This window comes from Eschscholzia californica, unplaced genomic scaffold, assembly GCF_041429995.1.
Source record: "Eschscholzia californica isolate CP2 unplaced genomic scaffold, dmEscCali1.0.p SCAF_1, whole genome shotgun sequence".
Taxonomy (NCBI): domain Eukaryota; kingdom Viridiplantae; phylum Streptophyta; class Magnoliopsida; order Ranunculales; family Papaveraceae; genus Eschscholzia; species Eschscholzia californica.
Window position 1 is genome coordinate 67,958,546 of NW_028238198.1, and position 22,264 is coordinate 67,980,809.

Consider the following 22,264-nt stretch of genomic DNA (forward strand, 5'->3'; position numbering starts at 1 on the left):
ACAACGGGGTCAACAACCCATCCCCACGTACCAAACTCTCTCTCTCTCTCTCTCTCTCTCTACCTCGCCTATAAATTCCTCCGTGGTCTCTACTAACCCGTACACTAATTCCTCTTTTCATAATTCTCTCTCTCTCTCTCTCTCTCTCTCTCTCTCTCTCTCTCTCTCTCTCTCTCTCTCTCTCTCTCTCTCTCTCTCTCTCTCTCTCTCTCTCTCTCTCTACATCTCTTGTGCAGTGAGCCAGTGATTGATAAAACATATAAAATCATGCCTGCACCAATAATGCCCGAGGTTGAAGCACTTATTAGCCATCTCAATATGCCCAAAGAAAACACCATTACTACTCCCTCTCCCAAAAGGTAATTCATCTATCTCTCTCAAATGAACCTAAATGTAATTCAACCATAATTACCAAATATTAAAGGTGCTTCAGCCCCTTCATTTTACTCTTGGGTCTCCTTCTCTCTTTGCCTCCGCCGACTGAGGCAGTCTAAGGGCACTCGGACTGGATCTAATCTGAGAAATCTCAGACAACCCCAATCCGTGGGTCTCGGACTGCTCGGTCTAAGTCTGGGTCCTAAGAGAGGGATGGGCTAAGGGCGAAAGAATGGGGTGCTTTTAAAGACACCCAATATTAAATACTTCCAACCCTTTAAAGTCAACCAAGATTTGGGTTTCTCTAATCTTAATTTGAAACCATAAATATAACACAAAGTCTTACTTCCTTCCTTCACTAGTAAAAATCATATTAATGGGTTTTCCTTTTTGTTATATAATTTTCTATAGGTTGGAAGGGAAAGTTGCTATAGTAACTGGTGGTGCAAAAGGAATAGGAGAAGCAACAGTGAGACTCTTTACAAGACATGGTGCCAAAGTAGTCATTGCTGATATTGAAGATGATGCTGGCATTATACTAGCAAACTCTTTATCTCCTTTAGTTACCTTTACACATTGTGATGTTACCCTAGAACATGACATAGAAAACCTAATTAATTCCACAATTACAAGTCATGGTCGATTAGATATCTTATTTAACAATGCGGGTGTTCTCGGAGACCAAAAGAAACATAAAAGTATAGTAGATTTTGATGCAGATGAATTCGATCAAGTTATGCGTGTAAATGTTAGAGGAGCTGCATTAGGTATGAAACACGCAGCCCGTGTAATGGTTCCTAGAGGAAGTGGATGTATTATTTCGACATCGAGTGTGGCGGGTGTTATGGGTGGGCTTGGGCCTCATGCATATACGGCTTCCAAACATGCCATTGTCGGGTTAACGAAGAACGCGGCTTGTGAACTTGGCAAGTATGGAATTAGGGTTAACTGCATTTCACCATTTGGTGTGGCAACTTCCATGCTTGTTAATGCATGGAGGAGGAGAGGTAGAGATGAGGATGAAGATGGAGATGAATGTATGGATTTAGGTGGGCCTTGTGAAGAAGAAGTTGAGAAAACTGAGGAGTTTGTGAGAAGTTTGGCAAATCTTCAAGGGCATACACTTAGGGCAAAAGATATAGCTGAGGCTGCCCTATATCTAGCTAGTGATGAATCAAGATATGTAAGTGGTCATAACTTAGTTGTTGATGGAGGGGTTACTACATCAAGAAACTGTGTGGGTTTGTAATAAGTCTTATTTTAATTCTAGGCATCAATTGTGGTTGATGAAGTTATATAAAAATTTAACCTAGCTAGTTAGGTTGTTAGGGATGGTAATTACCCAATATCAATTCATTTTTCCTTCAATTCATAATAATTATTACCAAGAATTATATTAGAGGATTGTTGTACTTCCTAGTTATCACATTCTTTTCTGCGTTGTAACTGGGAGTCTTCCCGGTAAATTTTGGCATTTGAAGCCAAAATTAAGGTCAAGACTTTGATTATTGTAGGGGAGTTCTAATCTAAAATTACCAAGTACTCAAAATTTAGAGTAAGAGCCAGATTAAAACAATAGTTAATTAAAAGTTGAAATTTCATCCTACTTTCTAATTAACTTCATTATCATCTATTATATTAAAACAGCTCAGTCGGTTATCTATGGGATAAGTCTGACCGTCTATTTTTATTGGGATTTTCATAAAGATCACATCTAATGGCCGTTATAAAATCCCTTTTCGTGTAAATCCCTTCAAAATAGAAGGGTAATAGTATAAAACGACCAAAAGTGGTTAGGATATCCCTACATAACTACCCACGTATTTCTCTCCCTCACCATTTAACTTCACACGTATTTCTCTCTCATTTAACTTCCTTTTCTCTCCCTCACCATTTTCAGTCAGATTTACAAGAATGTTGTAATCTAAATTTATTTATTTTCCATTATCTTCTTTATTCTCTTTCCAAGAATGTTGTAATCTAAATTTATTTATTTTCTCAGGCGTTAGCCAAGAGGGATGTTCCCCGTCCGTAGGACGGGGAGGAAACCTAGTGTTATTATATTCGTGAACGGTTGACTATTAAGTACGTTGACAAAGATTATAAAGTTAGATGCATACGAGAACAAGCTAGCTAGGATGTCCAGTTACTTAATTATCACTTCCATTAAATGGATTGTGGTTGCTTAAACAATAATGTAGAAGATTAAGAACTGTGTTCCAATAGAAAATTAAGGAGAGTATACCTAGATTTCATTTCTTCAGTAATTAGATGAATAATATTTCATATTGGTTGACTATTGACCATTTGACCAGATCAAAAACAAATAAGTAAGGTTGTGATGCAATCCATTTTGAATAAAAAACCTAAAAACAAAGACTTGAAAGGTTTCTCCAAACAGCTGGATATATTGCCACACTAATTGAGTTGCTTTGAAATTTAAAACCTATATTTAATCAACTAAAAAAATGTATTTCGGACTTTTGTAGATATACACATGCATGCCATATAATATTTGTAGTACATTAGTTTTAAGTAGATTTTGTGCTTATGCAAAATTATGATTTCATTCTTATTCTTAGGGTTGTGAAAGGATATTGTTAGGCAACATAAGAATCAAATTCTCAAACCCAAGAACTTGTTCTAGGTCGAACCTTAATTTACTTCATCAAAATTTGAATTAGAGAACCTCACAAGAAAATAGCCATTAAATGATACATTCAAATAGAAAAAATTTGAAAGAATAAAAAAAAAAACAACGAAAACGACTAAATGTAATTCAAACTATCCAATGAAATGAAGGAAGAAGATTTTTCATAATAAAAGGGTCTTAGACTGTAAAGGATGTAAAAGAAATACACATTACCGTTCATTAGAAATAGTTCACTTTAGGTGCTCGGATTATTTTACTATGATTAAAGTAGACATTAAGTTTACCCGCTTTACAAATAGGTCTACAAAATACTCTATTATAACATAGGCCTTCTATATATAATGTATATGATTCTTTTACTAGTTTGGTCAAGTATGTCAATGAAATGCTTTCTTTATGTTCATGATATTTTTATTTATCCCACCATATTAAATGAAAGGTCGTTTTATTACCACAGTTTACCAATCCTCATGGCATTGAATCATTGATTACGTCATAAGGATACTATATTGAAATAATAACACGAGGATGATGTTGCTAATTTAGATAATTATTACTCTACATTTTCTTCGGGAACAAATCTATTACACCCAATGGAGGCAAATTCTACTTAGGTGGAGACTGAGAAATTTACCTTGGCTAGCATTTAGTAATCAAGTAGGCTTTTCACATTAAATCAATAATCAATAATCATTGAAAGTGACAACATCAATCTCATCAAACACCTTCACAACAAACATCATACAATTAGCTGGCAATCTCATATCCACATCAGAAGAATTCGAGAAAGTAGAAAAGAATTCGATGCGGTCCAATTCAAATACACAAGGAGAGAACTCAACTCGAATGCAGACAAATTAGCGAAATGGGCAAGGAAAAGAAACAAAAGCAAGACGTGGAAGAATGTTCCTTGTATTTTAGTTGATAAATATTGTAATAACGTTTTTATAAATTAATGCAAAGCTAGTTCAAAAAAAAAAAAAAGTAGGCTTTTCACATTGACCTAATTTATATAAGAGATACCAAGTCTTGTGAAAAATGAACTAAATATACATAGACAGATAGACTCACCTTTTAAAGACCCACCGAGTAAATAAATATCCGATTGCAAATTTTGATGTTTAATTGTTTAGTTTATGTAATTATTCCGTTCCCCTAAGTCAAACAATTTTTTTGTTGACCTCAGAGTCAAACATGGTAATCACAAATTAATGTTTTTTTTGAAAGTGTAGTTGCGTATGCTCGTGACGTCATTATAACTACTAACGAGAGACGTGGTTGAGATTTTTAAAGTCTGGTGCAAGATTTTGATTGGGTCCCCTAAAAAATATTGAAACACTTAATATAAGAAGTTAGGGAACAATTTGATCATCCTATTTTTCATCATATGAAAAGATATATATTATGCAAGAATTTATGCATGAATATTGTACTATTTTCATAACTAATCTACTTTTTTTTCTTGTTTGAAATCTTATAATACAATTATGTAACAAAATTACAATTCTCTGCTAGACTAGACTGCTACTATGAGCAATCACGGTGGATTTAATTGATATTCAATCATTAGAATTTTGAGAAATTTTCATATAACAAAATAAATATGCTATTAAAAGAGATATAACAATAAATAAGAAAACTGCGTTGTTACGTATAAAGAAATAAATATGTATATTTCAGAGTCAAAGCTAATTTATTGAGAAAAAATTGTGTGTAACAATTGTTTGTTTAAATTCTTTGGCGGAATAAAAGTGTTTCCAAACATTAGCTAAAATGGTTTAGAATAATATAGAATGACTTTATTAACTTTCAGATTTATTAAGTGGGTTAAACCCCAAATTTGATAAGAGAGTTTTTCTTTTTTGGAAATTGACTACGATGAACGATAGTCATTACATTTGGCATTGATACATCAAAGATGTAATAAATTCGATAACCGCACATTCAAACTCTTACATGACCGGGCCTATAGCCCGACTAAACTATGGCCTAAAGCCCAACTACATTATTTATACCCTAATAATTCCAATTTAAATAACCAAAGATTCTACCTTCTCTGAGATTCTGTAGACGGTGAAAAGTCTACGGGTCGGAAGTCAGAAGGTCGGTAGCGAAAACGTCTTCTGGAATTCCAAACGTCGAGTTCTTGATTGATGGGCACCAGCAACGTGTGAAAGAAACCTGCAAAAGAAGGTGAACAGACACAAACAAACCCGTGAAGGCTTGGGGGGACACCGGGATGGTGCCTGCCAAGGGCCCTCTGACGGTCAAGTCAGCAAAGTATTACGGTGAATAATAAATGAAAAGCCGAGGGTATAACCGTTGATGTATAATCGGAGAGTGGCTAGGCTCGTAGAATGACCGGAGTTCGAATCTACGGGAATGAAATGATCAGAAGTATGAGAGTAGATGTTACCAGTAGCGTCGAGCAAGAAGAAGGTTGTGATCTCCTCAAAGACGTCTGGAAGCGTCGAGCAGGAAGCGTCGAGCCGGAAGCGTCGAGCAGGAAGCGTCGAGCAAGAATAAGCTTTAACACCCTTGAGGCGTCTAGTAGTGTCCACGACAAGAACCAGGTGAACTTGTATGCAAAATGTCTCAAGGATAGTCGAAGAACAAAGAGCGAGTGGGGAAGGAAGAAGTAGTATGGGTTGCTTTGCTCTGCCTTCGATGATTGAGAAATGAAAGTGCTCCTCTTTATATAGGCTTGAGGAGTGATCCGTTGGGGGGAGTAAAGGCTTGACCGTTACAGAGTAAATGCATGGCAAGATACCTGGGATGTATTGACGTGTGCACGAGTTGTACATGCACAACGGTTGTGCATGTTCTCTGGTAATGACTCTCAGCGTGCATGTACATGGTCTCATTATTTATGTGAGACATTACCATGTTATGCCTTTCATTAATGGGGGAATATTCGTTGCTGGAGTTACGTTGACCAAGTCTGATATCTTTGTCATTATGGATATATTTGACATGTAGAGGATCTCTTCATTAAATAATCTCTTACACGTGGTACGTGGAGATATAGACGTGTCGAGCGCCAGACGTGTGGAGATTCGGGCGTGTGGAGCTTTGTGCACGTGGAAACTCTTTGCACGTGATTGGGCCTTGACACGAGTTTTAGGGTCTAGTTGACGAGTGCCCATTAAGAGACTTCTGGGCTGGGCCCAAACAAGGACAAGCGAGCCGGGTTGGGTTTGACGTCTCGATGGACATTTTATTGTCGAGGGCCCAGGTGTAGTTTTTGGTCAACACAGATTCTAACCTTGGACTTCTAAAGCTTTCTGGAGTTTATGTCAACACCTTGGAACCACTTGGGCTACCAACGTTTAACTATAAGAGAGTTGACATTGAAAGGTGCAACCCACAAGCCTTGATTTTTGTAAGACGGATACCCATATATTGTGGGCTTAGTAGTTTTTATTTGGAAGAGTTGTCGTGTGAATGCAGAAGTTATAAAGTAGTGAGACTATATAGGCACTTTTGAAAGTTGCCTAAAAGTGTACCTTAGGCCCTGGCCCAAACAGCTTAAAGAGCCCAAAGATATCATGAAAGTAAAAAATAGATGATGTGGGCAACAGCCAACATAGAACCTCTGCTGCAGAACGCACCTCCCTACCAACTAGAGAACTTCTACAACTTGCTATGGATTTACACTCACAACATATAACACTTTCTTACTGTTACTAAAAAGGGGCCCCTAGGCTTAGGGTGAGGGGCCCGGTGCGGTCGCACCTGTTGCACTCCCTCACCCACGCCCTCGCTACTAACTCAAACCCTTATAGTTCTATAAGCACCCTCCATCTGAGTAGGCAGGACCCAAGTAGAACGATCTATCGAGTATCTACTACCTATAACACATGGGGTTACTGCAGCTCTCTAGGGTTGGGCTCATTAATCCCCACTATGCCTTTTGTTCCCTTTGAACAAACTTGGGAGATGACTAATTTCTTTGAGGCCGCATTTTCTCTTCAATCAACACCAAATTTGAGTAGCCAGAAAGACTCAATGAAAGCCCGAGTAGTTGTTATACATTTCTAAGTAGTGTTGTCATTGTTGGAAAATTACTTATGTAATAAATAATTTTTAATATGACTGAAATTATATGCAATGGTTACTTGTGAAAAGACACAAGTTATGGGCAGACACAACCCAATGGAAAGGCATCTTGTGAATTTGTAGAGTCACCACTAACTCTATAAATACACCATTTGATTTCTCTTTTATATAAGTTCTTTTTGGACAGCTTTTTGTTATAAATTTAAAGACAATAGTCGAGTCATCTAGAGTCGTCTTTGAGAGCATAGTAACTGGATAGTTCGATGGAGCATATAGAATTGTAGTGCTTCTTTATATATGATGTGATCGTTGTATTTGGGGGGGGGGGGGGGGGGGGCAAATGTCCGTAGACCGTTAGCACCGTTGCGGGGACATGATTGTCTTAAGGAAAGAGCGACCACTCGCCTCGATCAAACAAGATAAGTTTTTCGCTTTTATATTTATATATTTTGGTATTGTTATATTATTAGACTGTCAAGAATCGAACCGTAGGCCCCGAAGCCAACAATCTTAAGACAATCAATTTGTTTCGGGTCTTGACAGTGTTAGTGATGTATAATATTATCTTCTCATGTTCAAACTTTTATGTGGAGAAACCAATTGTTTGTGGCCTGTGTAGTTATTTTTTTAAGTTGGCAGTAGTAATTTTCTATGTTACTGTTTAGGAATTGGTGTAACACATTCTATCATTCAATTTGATTTCCCTAAAATTGTAAATTTGTTGTGTTCACAGAGAGCAATAGAAAGTAATTATGTACACAAACATGCTTCTTAAATTGACTTAGAAAGTACATTGTCTCTCTGAACTGTTGATATTTCTTGTATGTCAACATGCCCATCAAACTCATTTAACACCCCCACTTACCATAAGGCAGTAAGATGTGCATGCTAACACATAGGAGGTTGGGTGTTTCTTCAAATTAAGTTATGATATTGCTTGAATAGAAGGGATTGCCACTGCCCGTAGGTTCATACCTAATTTCATGTAAACCTATATACATTAAACGTATAACAAAGTTCGTCATAAATAATGTCCTTTGACGGTATCTGTTCACTCTATGGGACACCTTACTTCAAAAAGTTATGCAACATCAGACTCAATGCTTCATTTCTTTATTTTATTGTGTGTAATTTGAATTTTGTATGCAATTTAATGGACAAGTTTGATTTGGTATATTTCATGGTTATTCGACCTACTCTCGGTGATTACTTCTCCTCATATTACATCTAATGGCCATTAAGCTGGATGCGTTCTTATTCAAATGTTAAGTATCATTTGATTTTGGTTCATGAAAGTAATCAATGATGATATTGCGTTTTAGATGCTTTCAGACTGTAGAAATTTTTTGTCATTTTCACTTGTATATATGTGGGACATCTATTCACTCTCCTAGAGAGATAAAGAAAGGCACGAATAAATTTTTAGAGAGAGATAGACTTGTTAAAATCTCACTTTTTAAGTCATCCAACAATAAGGGAGAATAAAATGATTATTATTAGCGACTTGGATTTTCTTTTTCAGCATAGAGTTTTCTGGATCTTTTCGTACAATTTATCCGTAACAGGTGCAATCATATTATTTGAGATCATGAAAGGAATTTACCGAGCAATCCAAGTTAGTGGTTTGTGTTTTCCGAACACTGCGGTATGCCTCCAGTTGGAATGAAAATGTGGCACCCCTTGCGTGTTTTTGGCTCGTTGATGATTCTGCTGAAAGAGAAAGATATAATGTACCTTTCTCTAAATCCTAACCACTACTGTACAATGAGACCATGTGGGAAATTCGCAATGCCGTTTTTAATAATAACCAGAAACTGTTGGATAATTCAATAAGATATGACCTGAGTTTTGTTTGACAATGTGAAATCATGAAGTGCGCGAGATTTACAAAGATTAGACACGTCATATATATTAAGTTTTCTCATTGTGAGGGTTGTTCAAGAACAACATTTATGTCTGCCTCAAATTCTCTTGTGTATGAGAACAACAATATCAAGTGATTCAATATAAATAAAATAAATAACTCCATGTTTTTCTTTGACTTCTAGGGGCAATATACAAGAACGTTCTGGTGAAAGCTGTTCAAAATTCAGGAAATCAAAATTCTCTTGATCTTCCTAATAACACTCCCAGTTGATAAAACTAGTCAGAGTGGAGGGAAAAGAACTTTCTTAAGGGCAACTAAGTTTGGATCTGTTTATGCTATTCATGGCTAGCAATTTTCATTAAGATGAAATTCTGGGCCAGGGAATTTGCAGTAGATCAAATGTGGGTTGTTTATGTTGAATTGAGCATTTAGATTGCGTGCCTAGATTTTATTCGTTCTTATGACCAAGATGAGGTTAATCAGATCAATGCAAACTTACCCGCTTCATGTAGTAAGTACAAGACATGTATACACATGTGGATGACCATATGGTTGATTGTAAAAGAGTAAAGAATTTTGATTGTAGATGGAACCGTGAAAGAGACCACATAGTGAGATGTGAGTCTTTAGAAAGATTGAATATGACATCCAAGTGGAGTAATAAAAATCATAAAGGAAAGGTTCTTAATTCTGTAAGATGAACCAGTTCTTTACATTGAAAAAGTACTTACCGATTCACTGTTTTAGAAATTTTCATGTATTTGTGATATCATATGATCTTCACAAACGCCGACTTACATCAAATCGGGATAACTGTGTTCTAATGTATACAACACTTGCTATTATCCCTTCAGAATTATAACAATTTTCTATTGATCTATCTGAGGTGTGGGTTCATGCAGGGATACTAATCTCTAATATTTTGACTGTTTGATTCACCTAATTGTTCCTTTACACGACTTGTCAATAAAGGGTGACTCAGACCCGAATATCAGAAGGAAGGAAGACATAGTTGATATACAACAACTGAATCTTTCTGTACTATCTCTTGTTGGTACCAATCGACTGAAGAGGCGCCAAGAGGTTACATTCCTAGGATTCCCATCATGATTGGTTTTTGAAATGAACCATGCATAGTAGTGGCTACTGTTGGCATGATAGCTGAAGTAGTGAAGGAATGACAGAGGCTAAATAATTAGTCCTAGTTCGGTCATAAAAGTGATGAGTAACTAGCTACACTACTTGAATGGTGAATTATTTTGTAATGATTTCATTTTGGAGGCTTTACAAATGTCAACTAGGCTGAATTCCTGAAAGAGAAAAATGAAAAAAAATAAAATAAATAAAAATACGTATATAAGATAGCTAACATATTATCTATATACAAATTTGTTGTTCAGTTATCTCTAAGAGAAGATGAAGGTCGTGTCTACGATCATTATCTTCTAACGTAATCCTATCATGAGACATACTCAATATCCGCAACTAACTTTTGGTTTCATGACATCTTACTGAGAGTCATGAAATGTGGGGGAAGCATGGATGATATGTCATAGTTGCTTTCTCATTAATGTTCTTTCAAGAAGACATCAAAATCTTTAAAAAAAAAACACAAAGATCCTTCGCAGGGCAGCCTAGCATCGTCTAAGTTTGGCTTCACGACTTCGTACAAAGAAATGTGGGGGAGTTTTTCATCAAGGGGAAAAGCGTAAAGCTATGATATTGCATAATCGTGTTCACATTTAATGTGGGGGTATAACTCTAAAAAATGCTTTCATAAGCTATATCAATACAAGGGGGTGTAATTACAAAGGTAATTTTATGTGCTCAAATTCTTATTAGTGAGACTATAAGAATACTTCGAAGATATGATTAAGAGGTAGATCTCTTAGTTAAAATTAAAGTCGATCGACTCGAATGTAAAGAGTAATAATTTGGGACTAGGGCGGCCGACCTAGTACAAAATGGAAATTGTCGTAAACACTGTTTTACATTATCTTTGAGGAAACTTTATTAAGACTACACATCTCTTCATTCTATATAGAACATAGAAAAATGAGATTTTAAGCAAACACTTGAAAATTTAAGAAAAAGTTATACCCTGAAATCGTATTGATAGAGAGTTCTAAATAATGTAATTGGAAGCTTATGAACGGGTATATAAGATACAATTCTTGATTAGTTGCTTACTGCGAACAATAATTCAATTAATACAACTAAATGAATATTTAGTCTGTGTGTCGAAATCCATATAACAGATGTTAATTGACATAGATAACATAAGAAAAATAAATTTCTTGGAGGATATTCAAAATGGAATATGGTAAGTCATGGTATATGCGTCGACATAGTATTACCATATAACGATTGCTCTATACAATTTGATAGTATGAATCAATTATTCGTGTATATATGTTGAATGACAACCTAACAGGATCCAACTAGTAATGGTGTGTCAATAACGAGCAATTGTCATCAAGGGGAATGGGATTATTGCCTAAAGTAAATGAGTAAAGTCATAACGGAAACCCAACCTAGTTGACTGGAGATCCCAAGATCTAGGTTCAATGGGAAACTGAAGTTATATACTGACTCGCCAGTAACACTGATAGAGAGTATTCTCTTACCCATTCCTAGGATGAATCAGTGTTGCCTGTAATAAGTGAGGATAAGATTATCTTTTAATGATTCCTATACTTTAGAAATTTGTTTTCTAAGTGGGGTATTACAGGATACCGTTAATAGGAGATCACCTATATGAGTGTGAACTGGTGCCGGTTCCGTGAGAAGGTCGTAATGGCCGACTTCTCTAAAGCGCTCATGAAATCCGAGAATGTTCAAGGCCGAAATGAACACAACCGAGAACGGAAGGTTACAAGGAGTATCATGTGTGATAGCTACTGCATCGGTTTACAGTTCATAGGACCCAGTTCAAGACATAGTTCACTAAGGTCCTTGTAAACCCGATATCTATTCACTACGGAAGAGTCAAGGCCAAAAGCTATCTTTCCCGATGCATGATATCTCCTGTTATGCCCTCATATTTATGTATGTTTGTTTGTTTGTCTGTCATTTGTTTGTAAGTCGTCTGTCTTTTGTTGGTAATTTCACTCATGTGGGGGATTGTTGGAAAATTACTTATGTAATAAATAATTTTTAATATGACGAAATTATATGCAATGGTTACTTGTGAAAAGACACAAGTTATGGGAGACACAACCCAATGGAAAGGCATCTTGTGAATTTGTAGAGTCACCACTAACTCTATAAATACACCATTTGATTTCTCTTTTATATAAGTTTTTTTTGGACAACTTTTAGTTATAAATTTAAAGACAATAGTCGAGTCATCTAGAGTCGTCTTTGAGAGCATAGTAACTGGATAGTTCGATGGAGCATATAGAATTGTAGTGCTTCTTTCTATATGACGTGATCGTTGTATCTTGGGAGATAAATGTCCGTAGACCGTTAGCACCGTTGCGGGGACATGATTGTCTTAAAGAAAGAGTGACCACTCGCCTCGATAAAACAAGATAAGTTTTTCGCTTTTATATTTATATATTTTGGTATTGTTATATTATTAGACTGTCAAGAATCGAACCGTAGGCCCCGAAGCCAACAGTCATTTGGGCAGGCCCGAGACCGACCCATTTAAGACATGCTCGAGTCGCTCCACCTGCCATTTAGATGTGCAAGGCTGGACCATGAGGCATGTGATAAACACAATAACCGAATTACTGCTGGCCTAAAGTCCGACAAAACTAAATGGCATAGTAGATGACCTAACCAACTAAGCTACCACTTGTTGGCGATATCATATGAGTATTACGATATGTCGATATGTCATGTGTATATATACTCATGTACATACAAATACATAATCATATTGAACTATTATGATATATGTTATATTATATTACATATATAATCATAGTGATGTCATATACAAAAGAACAGACGGTTTGTGTCTAAAGGTTATTTTATCGCTCTAAGAGTTATCACCCACATTATTTTATCGCTCTAATAAATTGTTACTCCCCAAACCCTGCTTGCATTTTGCATTACACAAGACTTTCCTTCTATATACACTACTATATTTGACCCTTTAAAAGCAACAATTGCTCATATTTAATCTTCTAAAACATCTATTTGACTGCAACTGACCGTGACATTTACGTTATTTTGTGATACATTGTAGAAAAGGATGAGAAACGTGATCTTTTGGTGGCCCATATTGGCACAACCCAGTTTGGATTTTTTAGAAATACTTGGGAGCAGGCCCGATATATACTTCGCCGACCAGCCCGGACTCTATATTTGACTCAGCCTAGTAAAAGCCTAGCCAAGGTAATATAGATCCTAGTACAGTTCAAGTTGCGCTCAAAGGTGAGTTAACTTATAGGGCTCAGATAGGAATCTGCTAAGTTAATTATAGGCATGTAGCGCCCCAAATCCCAAATCTCAAGCCGCCTTGAAATCGAAGATTTGAGACCTTCAAACTGGATCCACGAGCGACGCCTACCATGAGTGCACAATCAATACCTGAAAAAAACGAAATAGCTGGGTTAAAACCCAACTGCAGTAGATTTCCTCAAACCTAAGTCTCGGGTAGGCAAGCTCAATCCCCAATCAAGGAAGTATTTCATTCATATTCATTATTGGCGTTATCTACAATTTAACGTGACAACTAACATAATACCACGAGATTTACCACACGCATGTAGAAATTAGTAATTTATGTTCTTGGTTATTAGGCTTTCAACGTCCTCGTATTCTAATCCAATATTAACTCTCGTGATAATAATCTTTATCTTTTTCAATAGGTATAAAAAGATCACACTATTCACCAAGATAGACCTTTATAGAACCCTAACTTGACGATTAAGTCAACAAAACATTATGCCAAAGACACAATCATCCAACTCTCGTCGAATGATATGACAAGTTGGTGTCTTCGTTGTATGAGAGTGTGGCCCACAAGGTCATCCATTGTGTTAGCGCCGACCCCATACGCTTCATACCTACATCACCTTCGGTAGAGAGGGTCGAACCAACCACATAAACTCATACAACCTTCCATCACATCACACACATAATAACATCATACAACAAACATAAGTCGAATGAGAGTGTGGCCCACAAGGTCATCCATTGTGTTAGCGCCGACCCCATACGCTCCATACCTACATCACCTTCGGTAGAGAGGGTCGAACCAACCACATAAACTCATTCAACCCTCCATCACATCCATCGCATCACACACATGATAGCTTCATACAATCATAATAGCATCACGCCACAAACATTGGCACTAATACAGAATTACAAACAAGTTCATCAAACCACTCAAGCCAACAACACATGGCAAGTCAAAATAGATGATGCTCATAATAGATCCCCACGTGGATCACAACCTCAAACAAACAAATAACAATAATAGTTAACAAATATAGACTCACCAATATAAGGTATCATATACCTAGGAAATACATTGCTTAAAGAATAGAAACCATGTGAATTATCTCAATCAATTCGCTCATTGGAGATTGTATCAACAAATAGTACAAAAACTATTATAACTCCTCACTCGGAACTTCAATTAACTCACCGTTTGAACCACTAGAAAGTAGACAAACAAACCTTTCCAACCATATAAGATACACACCGAGATTCATTACCAATCAATACCGGATCTAATTTTAATCTAGACCGAAATGCAGTATGGACTGTTGTGACACCTCGTACGAAAACTATTATAACTCCTCGCTCGGAACTTCAATTAAGTAACCGTTTGAACCACTAGAAAGTAGACAAACAGAACTTTCCAAAGATATAAGATACACACCAAGATTCATTACCAATCAGTACCAGATTTACTTTTAATCTAGACAGAAATACAGTAGGGACTGCTCTGACACCTCGTACAAAAACTATTGTAACTCCTCGCTCGGAACTCCAATTAACTCACCGTTTGAACCACTAGAAAGTAAACAAACAGACCTTTCCAACCATATAAGATAGACACCAAGATTCGTTACCAATAAATCCAGATCTAATTTTGAAGTTAGACCAAAACATTGTCCTATATAGATATTTTTTGGAATTCAAGATAGAACTAATATCTAAATCATTCAATCATTCTTTATAGAACTTATGTGATTAACAATACTAAATCTATCATGGAATCAATTGAAAAAGCCTACAAAAGAATTAGGAGATAAGAAATCTACCTCTTTTGCCTTAGATGACATCAAGACTACAATCATGCCCCTTTCTCTCTCTAGAGAACTCCATCTCTACCTCTTTTCTTCTTTATCGATTCTTCATTTACTAAGAGTGGCTTGTTGAAGATTAAGAAGATATACTAACCATAACATAAACAATACATAGATTTCTTCAACTTATTCTTCAAAATCTTCTCCAAAGAATACCATTTCTCTTTCTCTCTCTAAGTTTTGTTCTAGATCTACAAAAAGAGCTCTAGACCCCTTTTTATGTAATTAACTCAAGCAACCCTAGTTTTCCTTCTAACTCACTTCTATTTTATGATGCTCAAGCCCACACTAACTTACTCTTCATATTAGGCCCAACCCCAAATTGACCAAGAGTTTGGTTATTTTCACCTAATGTGATATATATAGAAAATAGGGGTGTTACAAGGCACTACTAATATAACAAACTATATAACCTCTACAGATTTGATTGGGTTTTTCTGTACTGACCACATTTAGTTATCCGAGTCTCGTTTGGCTTACCGCTTACGATATCACTCGGGGATATCCATGTATAAGTAAGAATATCGAAAGAAAGAAACCTAGTCACCGCTTACGATATCACTCGGGGATATCCATACGTAGTAAGCATATTAAAAGAAAGAAACCTAGTGATGATAGCATACACAAGTTTGCGATATGCTATCACCCAACCATGTATTCTTGTAAGTGGGAAAATGATAAAGAAACATAAAAGCAACTAGTGGTAACAAGACATTAAATTTAGTATTTGAATAAAAGAATCAACATCTACTTTGTTATTATTCCTTATATTTTAGTAAGTTGGAGCAACATTCTCCTTCTCTAATCCAAATTTAACATATTCTTTCTTACTCTCACTCTTTTTAAGGACTTGATTGGGACATAAAGTTTTGGTTGGTTTGAAATTATAAAAACCGAAAATAATTATTGATACCCAATCTAGTTAATGATACAAAGAATATGACAAAATAATGTCATTTTAGGTTCTCGACTAGGGTTACTATTATAAGGATGGAAGCTCCATATCCACCCTTAACCAAATACAATACAATTTAAGCTAATTTTGTTTGCGACTTGTCTTATCGCTTGTCTTTAGCCAGTACCCAAGTTTCGGTAATATGATTTTATTATAACGCTTTGTAAACCACTACACTACCTAAATCATTTTGGAACAATTACATAAATCTTTATCAATTATTTTTAATTTATTTTCTTGATTAAACCAACATTTAAACCTATTTAAAACAAAAGTGGCAACGCATTATAACACGATTTAAGATCTTCTTTACTGATTTCAATCATCTTTGCTCTCGAATAATGCTACATATCTATTCCAACTCATCAAAGTACACCTAAAACTCAATATTTATTTCTTTTTTATTTTTATTTATTTCATTATTTATTATTTTTAATTCAATAATTCTTGCCAACTCCACCACTTTAACACATAATTAGTGATTGATTAGCTAATCTTTGTGTATTATAGATATATAATACAGATTTAGACTCACATTTCTTTTATAAAAATGTCGACTTATACTACCTAGTCCATGATTATCAAAATAACTAACTTTAAAACAAAGAAAAAACATTTTAATTATTTGTTGTATTTCACCACATCGTCTCAGATGATTTTGTTGTTTTTTTGAGGAATACTATTTACATAATACGGAGAGTCGTAGTTAACCTGAATGTAGCGTCTATACTAAAAAAAAATTAATTTTTTTTAAAAACTAACTTCCCCAAATTAGTTAATTTCAAGCTTCCAAATTGTGACAAAGGGGAAAATTGGAAACTATAACCAAACCAATTTGCTAAGATTTGTACCTAACCACCATATGAGTGATTTGGTTTAGTTGAAAAACTTTATTAGTTACATAATTCGATTTAGTTAACGAATGATTCTGAAATACCAACCAATAAACGTCCGTGGAAAGAATGACCCACTGTGTTTTTCAAAATAATGGAATTATTTGGAAAAAATTGACATCTTAACAGGAATTTAGACATTTAGTGGGAGTGGGATCCATTCTTTCTCTCTTCTCACTCTCTCAACTCACAAGAAAATGATTTTGTAGACCACCTTCCAACTTTCCTTCCACTGTAGTTCAACAAAAAAAAAAATAAAAACTTTCCTTCCACTGCCACCACTTATTTCTTCTTGTTGTTTTAGAATCTTTTCAATAAATCAAGGAAGCTTCGAGACCCTATAATTGTTTGTCCTTGTATAATTATTTCTATTTTTATGGTGAAACTATTTACTCCATTTCCTGTTTTTGGAACACTTCTATTAGATATATAAAATAATCTTTGAAAGAAATTTTTCTTAATTTTCTTCAAATATGACCCGATTGAGAAAAAAATTTGGCTGCAGGCGAGTTACCTTTCTTTTAGTTGACCATAGTTGAAGTGAAAATGTAACAAAATTGAAATCTTTAAACAACTTGAATTTTGACTAAATTTGTGACTTAGCGTGTTTCCTCGGATATATAATAGGAATGCTCGATAAGTATTATAGTGTATCTATTGACAAAAAAAACCTACATACAAGTAGGACTAATTTTTTAACAAAAGAAAAATAGGATTAATCTCTCCAAAAATAGTTTACATTTCTTCTCCTCTCTAAGGAACCCCTTCGTTCTTTCTTTGCTCTCTTCTTCCGGACCCCTTCACTCCCTTAGTTCCCTTTTTTCACCACAATCTTCTGTCATATAACTCTCATTTACATCGTCTTTTTTGTAATATGATATTTGAATGTGTTTAATTGTCAACTTCAACAAAGTCTGTTCTAATATAAATTTGATGTAAATCAAACAAAATTTACTGACGGGATTCCAAACATATAGTGACACCTGTCTTCTTATGTATTAGTACTTGAATATAAAGGGTTGAAATATAAAAAAATTTCAAGATCCACTTACATTTTTCAACAAAAAAAAGAGATCTATCTACATTTGCAATAGTTATCTGAACATAGACCTTCCATGCGCACAACCGGCAGGTCGGTCATGGAACCATTGATTGGGAGCTTTTTTTTTTTTGGTATGCAATGACTGGCTGAGAGTTGAGACAATGTGATTGGGTGAATGTCTATTAAGTAGATCATCTTTGGCTCCTCACACGTGGGGAAAGTCCTACACTCTTAAGGTGTGGGTCTAAACTTTCTCTCACAAAAAATATTTGGTTTCCTTTCAACTATTGGAATATTTTGTCCACCTCCGCCCGTCTCGATCCACATTACCAGACAGTAAACTCTCTCTTTATCGTCTCCATCCGCATTACCTGAAGCCATTAACCAAATTTTGAATAAGTGATCTGTATTTTTGTATAATTTGGTTTTTGAATTCAGTAGATGCCAGTCCTTTGCCAACCAGCTAATCAATCCTAACCAAACCAAACCAACCAAGCCTTCCCTTAAGTGGTTTGGTTGAATTTAATTTGACTTGTTTGAGTTTGATTGATTGATGATTGATGCAACTGATTGCAAATTATTATACTTTTTTAGAGGAATCGACTACGATCTACGTTAGTCGTTATAAGGCATTGATACATCATGAAGATGTGATAAGCACGATAACCGCCTAATTTAAACCATAATGAAAGAGGCCTAAAGTCCGACAACATGAAAGATGTCTAAAGCTCGACAACATGAAAGGCCTAAAGCCCGACAACATGAAAGAGACCTAAAGTCCGACAAATTTATTATATTACTTACTTTATACATTGACTAAATTACATTAGATAAATTTTGATAGTAAACTGTTTCCACCGAGACTCGATTTCACAACCTCATGAACTTAAGAGGGATGTCCAATCGCTGCACCAAAAGATAGTGGACTTCGTGTAATGTTTGTGTGAACATGATTATGTAGTATTTTTCAATCATTTACAATACAAAACATTTTTATATAAAACCACATGACAGTATAACTTGTCAATGAATCATGACATTTGCCACACAATGCAAATAACTGTCAAATAAATCCATAATTTTGTTATATATATTACATATCATCAACTGCGTGAAATCCTATCGACTTAGATTGGTGCTGTTGGGCTTAGACGTTTAGTTTAGTCCACCACTTAATAAAATTAGTCTCATTTTATTACCGGAATCAAAATTGATTCAACATTTTTTCTAAAATGTTGTATTAGTCATTTTAGAAATAGTATAGTTGGAACTCTAATTTTTTCTATTAGAGGTATACATATTATCACTCTCTTGGTCCAATAATTTTTATGGAAAAAAGAAATAAGTGCAGCCAAATAACAAGAGAAAACAAATAGTGAGATAATATTTTTTTATTATATGATCAAAACAGCATAACAAAGTGACATCAAGATAGGAGGAGTACAAGTAACTCCCCATCTTCTCCAACTTCAAAGTAAAACCACACAACAAACCAAACACACCCTTAACCAAATACAAGCAAGCGATACAGTACAACAGCACACAGGAAACCTAAGGCTGAGTACTTTTATTTCCACCTATATATATATATATATAATATTTAAATTACTAAAACACCCCGGAAATCAAATTGCTAAGACAAATCCAGGCATGGACTTTCCGGTACTATTAGAAAGTCTACTCTGCCAAAGAGGAGAGCAATGAGAGATAGACCTAGATGATGAGGCTGACGTGGAAGGTGTAGATGTAGATGATGAAGGAGAAACGGACGGTGTAGATCGATTAGAGTTACCAAAGTGAGTAACCGTAAGGGATGTATTAAAGTACTCCCTGACTTGGGTGATTATCCCATCTGTGACCGTCCAAGCGTGTACCCAGAAGATCTCACGGTTGATATCACAACCTTCAACTAATACGGTAGAACCGAGAGCAGTTATAGAAATAGGTAAGAATTGAAATGAGCCGTTGGATTCAGAAGAACCAGTCAATAATCGCATCATATATTGGTGAGAAGGAGGGCCATGAAACCACCATTCAAGATCGGAAGCAAGTAGCCGGTGGACGGTGTCAACGTCTTGAGTGCTTAGGGCTTCATATAGGGCGCGAACGACCCTTATATTTAAATCTTCTTCCTCCAGTCTTTCCTGTAAGTTAGCCAGTTCTGGCAGAACACCCTAGTGAGAGAGAATAGAGAGAGAAAGTAGAGAGGGAGATTTGGGGTCGAGAGAGGAGAAGGGGGGAAAGAGAGAGGGTAAGTAGGAAAATGAAGAAAGGGGGGTTTGGTTTTATAGGAGAAGTTGGAGAGAGAAAGTGATAAGGTCATATGGGTGTGGTGACTTGTAAGGTTGGTTTTCAAGAGTAAAAATAAGCATCTAAGAAGTGGTCAAACAAAGCAACCTCTTTTTGACCGTTTCTTCAAATTTAATGCGGTTAGAATTATTCAAGTGGTCTTTTACATCGTTTCTTAGGTGCGTTTGGTTCATGTGATAGTATTTGAGTGAGAAATCATTATTTTCCCTAGGAAAAGAAAATGACTTCTTTATTAGAAATACATTTTTAACCCTTTGGTATGAGATAATAAAATTTGGGGAAAATTTTTAAAAGCACCCGGTGTTATTGATGTTGCCACTTTCTTTACACATAAAAAAAATTAACCCAACAATTATGTACATCTTGATATAAAAAGAAATTGATATAGGGTTCTTTTTTGAATTTTGGGAAAAACTGAAATGGGTTTAGACATTTGATAGTTTTCAATTTTTTTTGTTTATGATTAAAGGGTTGCAAAAAAATGATTAAATGGAATTGAAGAAGAAATGAAGTTTAGTTCTTCGTTTCAGTTTTGAAGAATCGAAAGGCTTCTGCAAAATGATTCAGTTGGAATTTTAGTTGTTTTTTTTGGGTTATTTCCCAAATAGCCTCCAAATTTGTGACCAGCTTCCTGCCTAGCCCTCTACTTTATCAAAAATACCCAGATGACCCCATTTTTCAGTTACCGTTATAACTCCGTTAACTAGTCATCACTTCTCTATCCTCCATCTCATCTCCTCTCCTCTCTCTGCCACCTCATCTTCTCGCCACCTCATCGTCTTCACCGGCGAATGTCGCCGGCCGACCAATATTCTGGCCAGCTACCTTTAAACATAAAAAATTTCTCTCTCTCTCTCTAAAAAATAATTTTTAAAAAAAATTAGAGAGAGGATAGAGGATATTTTTTTACGTTTGAAGGTCGCATGTCGAAAAATTTGTCGGCCGGCGACATTCGCCGGTGAAGACGATGAGGTGGCGAGAAGATAAGGTGGCAGAGAGAGGAGATGAGAGAGAAGTGATGACTAGTTAACAGAGTTATAACGGTAACTGAAAAAAGGGGACATCTGGGTATTTTTGATAAAGTAGAGGGCTAGGCAGGAAGTTGGTCACAAAGTTGTGGCTATTTGGAAAATAACCTTTTTTTTATTTAAGATAACCATTTTCTAACTGTCTTTGTTTTTTGAAGAATCAATTTTTTTTTCTTCTAATTGTTTATGAAGGATCAATTAGAATTTCCGAGTGTAATTAGTTAATTATTTCACGTGTTAAGAAAATTTTTGAGTAAAGAGAGTTTAGAGCATCTCCAATTCAAAATTCAAGAAAATCTCTATTGACTAGTCTTACGTGTCAAAATCCAATTGAGGTTTTCATTCTTAAGTGACGAAAATAGAGATCTTCAGTTCTTGTATGTCTCCAATCCAAAACTTTAAACTAATTTTATTTACTTAAGTGGCGTATTTATTTTTGTAAACAAATTATTAGTTATTTTGAAAATTATGAAGACTTGATATCTATTGGTCCACACGAAAAAAATTGGCGAGTTAGGCATTTAGAGATATCTCAAGTAGACGCTCAAGAATTAGTGTTTTCTTGAGATATTTGTATTTAATTACCTCCACATCATCTTAGAGATGCAAATTGAGGGTTGCATTGGAGATGCAAATTGGAGAGAGTTTTTAAGGGAAAGTTCCTTGTGGCATCAAAGTCTCTAAGATTGAGTGTTGCATTAGAGATGCTCGTAGAGAGACAGAGACCCAAAATTTGAGAGAGAAAGGAAGGTCAGATAAGCGGGAGGAGAGAGAGCGCTCGATGAGAGGAGTGAAAACCGTTTCACA

The 22,264-nt window shown here is 35.5% G+C and overlaps 2 protein-coding genes and 1 long non-coding RNA gene across 3 annotated transcripts; 1 reads left to right on the forward strand and 2 right to left on the reverse strand.

Moving 5' to 3' along the window:
- Positions 1 to 212: 212 nt before the first annotated feature.
- LOC147568556 (short-chain dehydrogenase reductase 2a-like) lies at positions 213 to 1,758 on the forward strand. The gene is made up of 2 exons (XM_086671139.1): positions 213 to 359; positions 787 to 1,758. Exons 1-2 carry the CDS (start codon positions 268 to 270, stop codon positions 1,622 to 1,624), a joined length of 930 nt encoding a protein of 309 aa, XP_086527265.1. The 5' UTR covers positions 213 to 267; the 3' UTR covers positions 1,625 to 1,758.
- An 11,157-nt stretch (positions 1,759 to 12,915) lies between these two features.
- LOC147568557 (uncharacterized) lies at positions 12,916 to 15,471 on the reverse strand. The gene is made up of 2 exons (XR_015231063.1): positions 15,185 to 15,471; positions 12,916 to 13,496 (listed from the first exon to the last, which is right to left on the reverse strand). It is a non-coding gene; the product is annotated as an uncharacterized LOC147568557 (long non-coding RNA).
- Positions 15,472 to 19,492: 4,021 nt separating this feature from the next.
- On the reverse strand, positions 19,493 to 21,589 carry LOC147568558 (wound-induced protein 1-like). Its single transcript, XM_086652957.1, has 2 exons — positions 21,566 to 21,589; positions 19,493 to 20,293 (listed from the first exon to the last, which is right to left on the reverse strand). Exons 1-2 carry the CDS (start codon positions 21,587 to 21,589, stop codon positions 19,745 to 19,747), a joined length of 573 nt encoding a protein of 190 aa, XP_086509083.1. The 3' UTR covers positions 19,493 to 19,744.
- Between the last annotated feature and the right edge of the window lie 675 nt (positions 21,590 to 22,264).

Coding starts and splice junctions, on each gene's coding strand:
- LOC147568556 (XM_086671139.1), top strand. CDS start 268: ATGCCTGCACCAATAATGCCCGAGGTTGAAGCACTTATTAGCCATCTC. Junction 360..786: donor ACTACTCCCTCTCCCAAAAG/GTAATTCATCTA, acceptor AATTTTCTATAG/GTTGGAAGGGAAAGTTGCTA.
- LOC147568558 (XM_086652957.1), bottom strand. CDS start 21,589: ATGGTTATCTTAAATAAAAAAAAG. Junction 20,294..21,565: donor TTATCTTAAATAAAAAAAAG/GTTATTTTCCAA, acceptor CTCTCTCACTAG/GGTGTTCTGCCAGAACTGGC.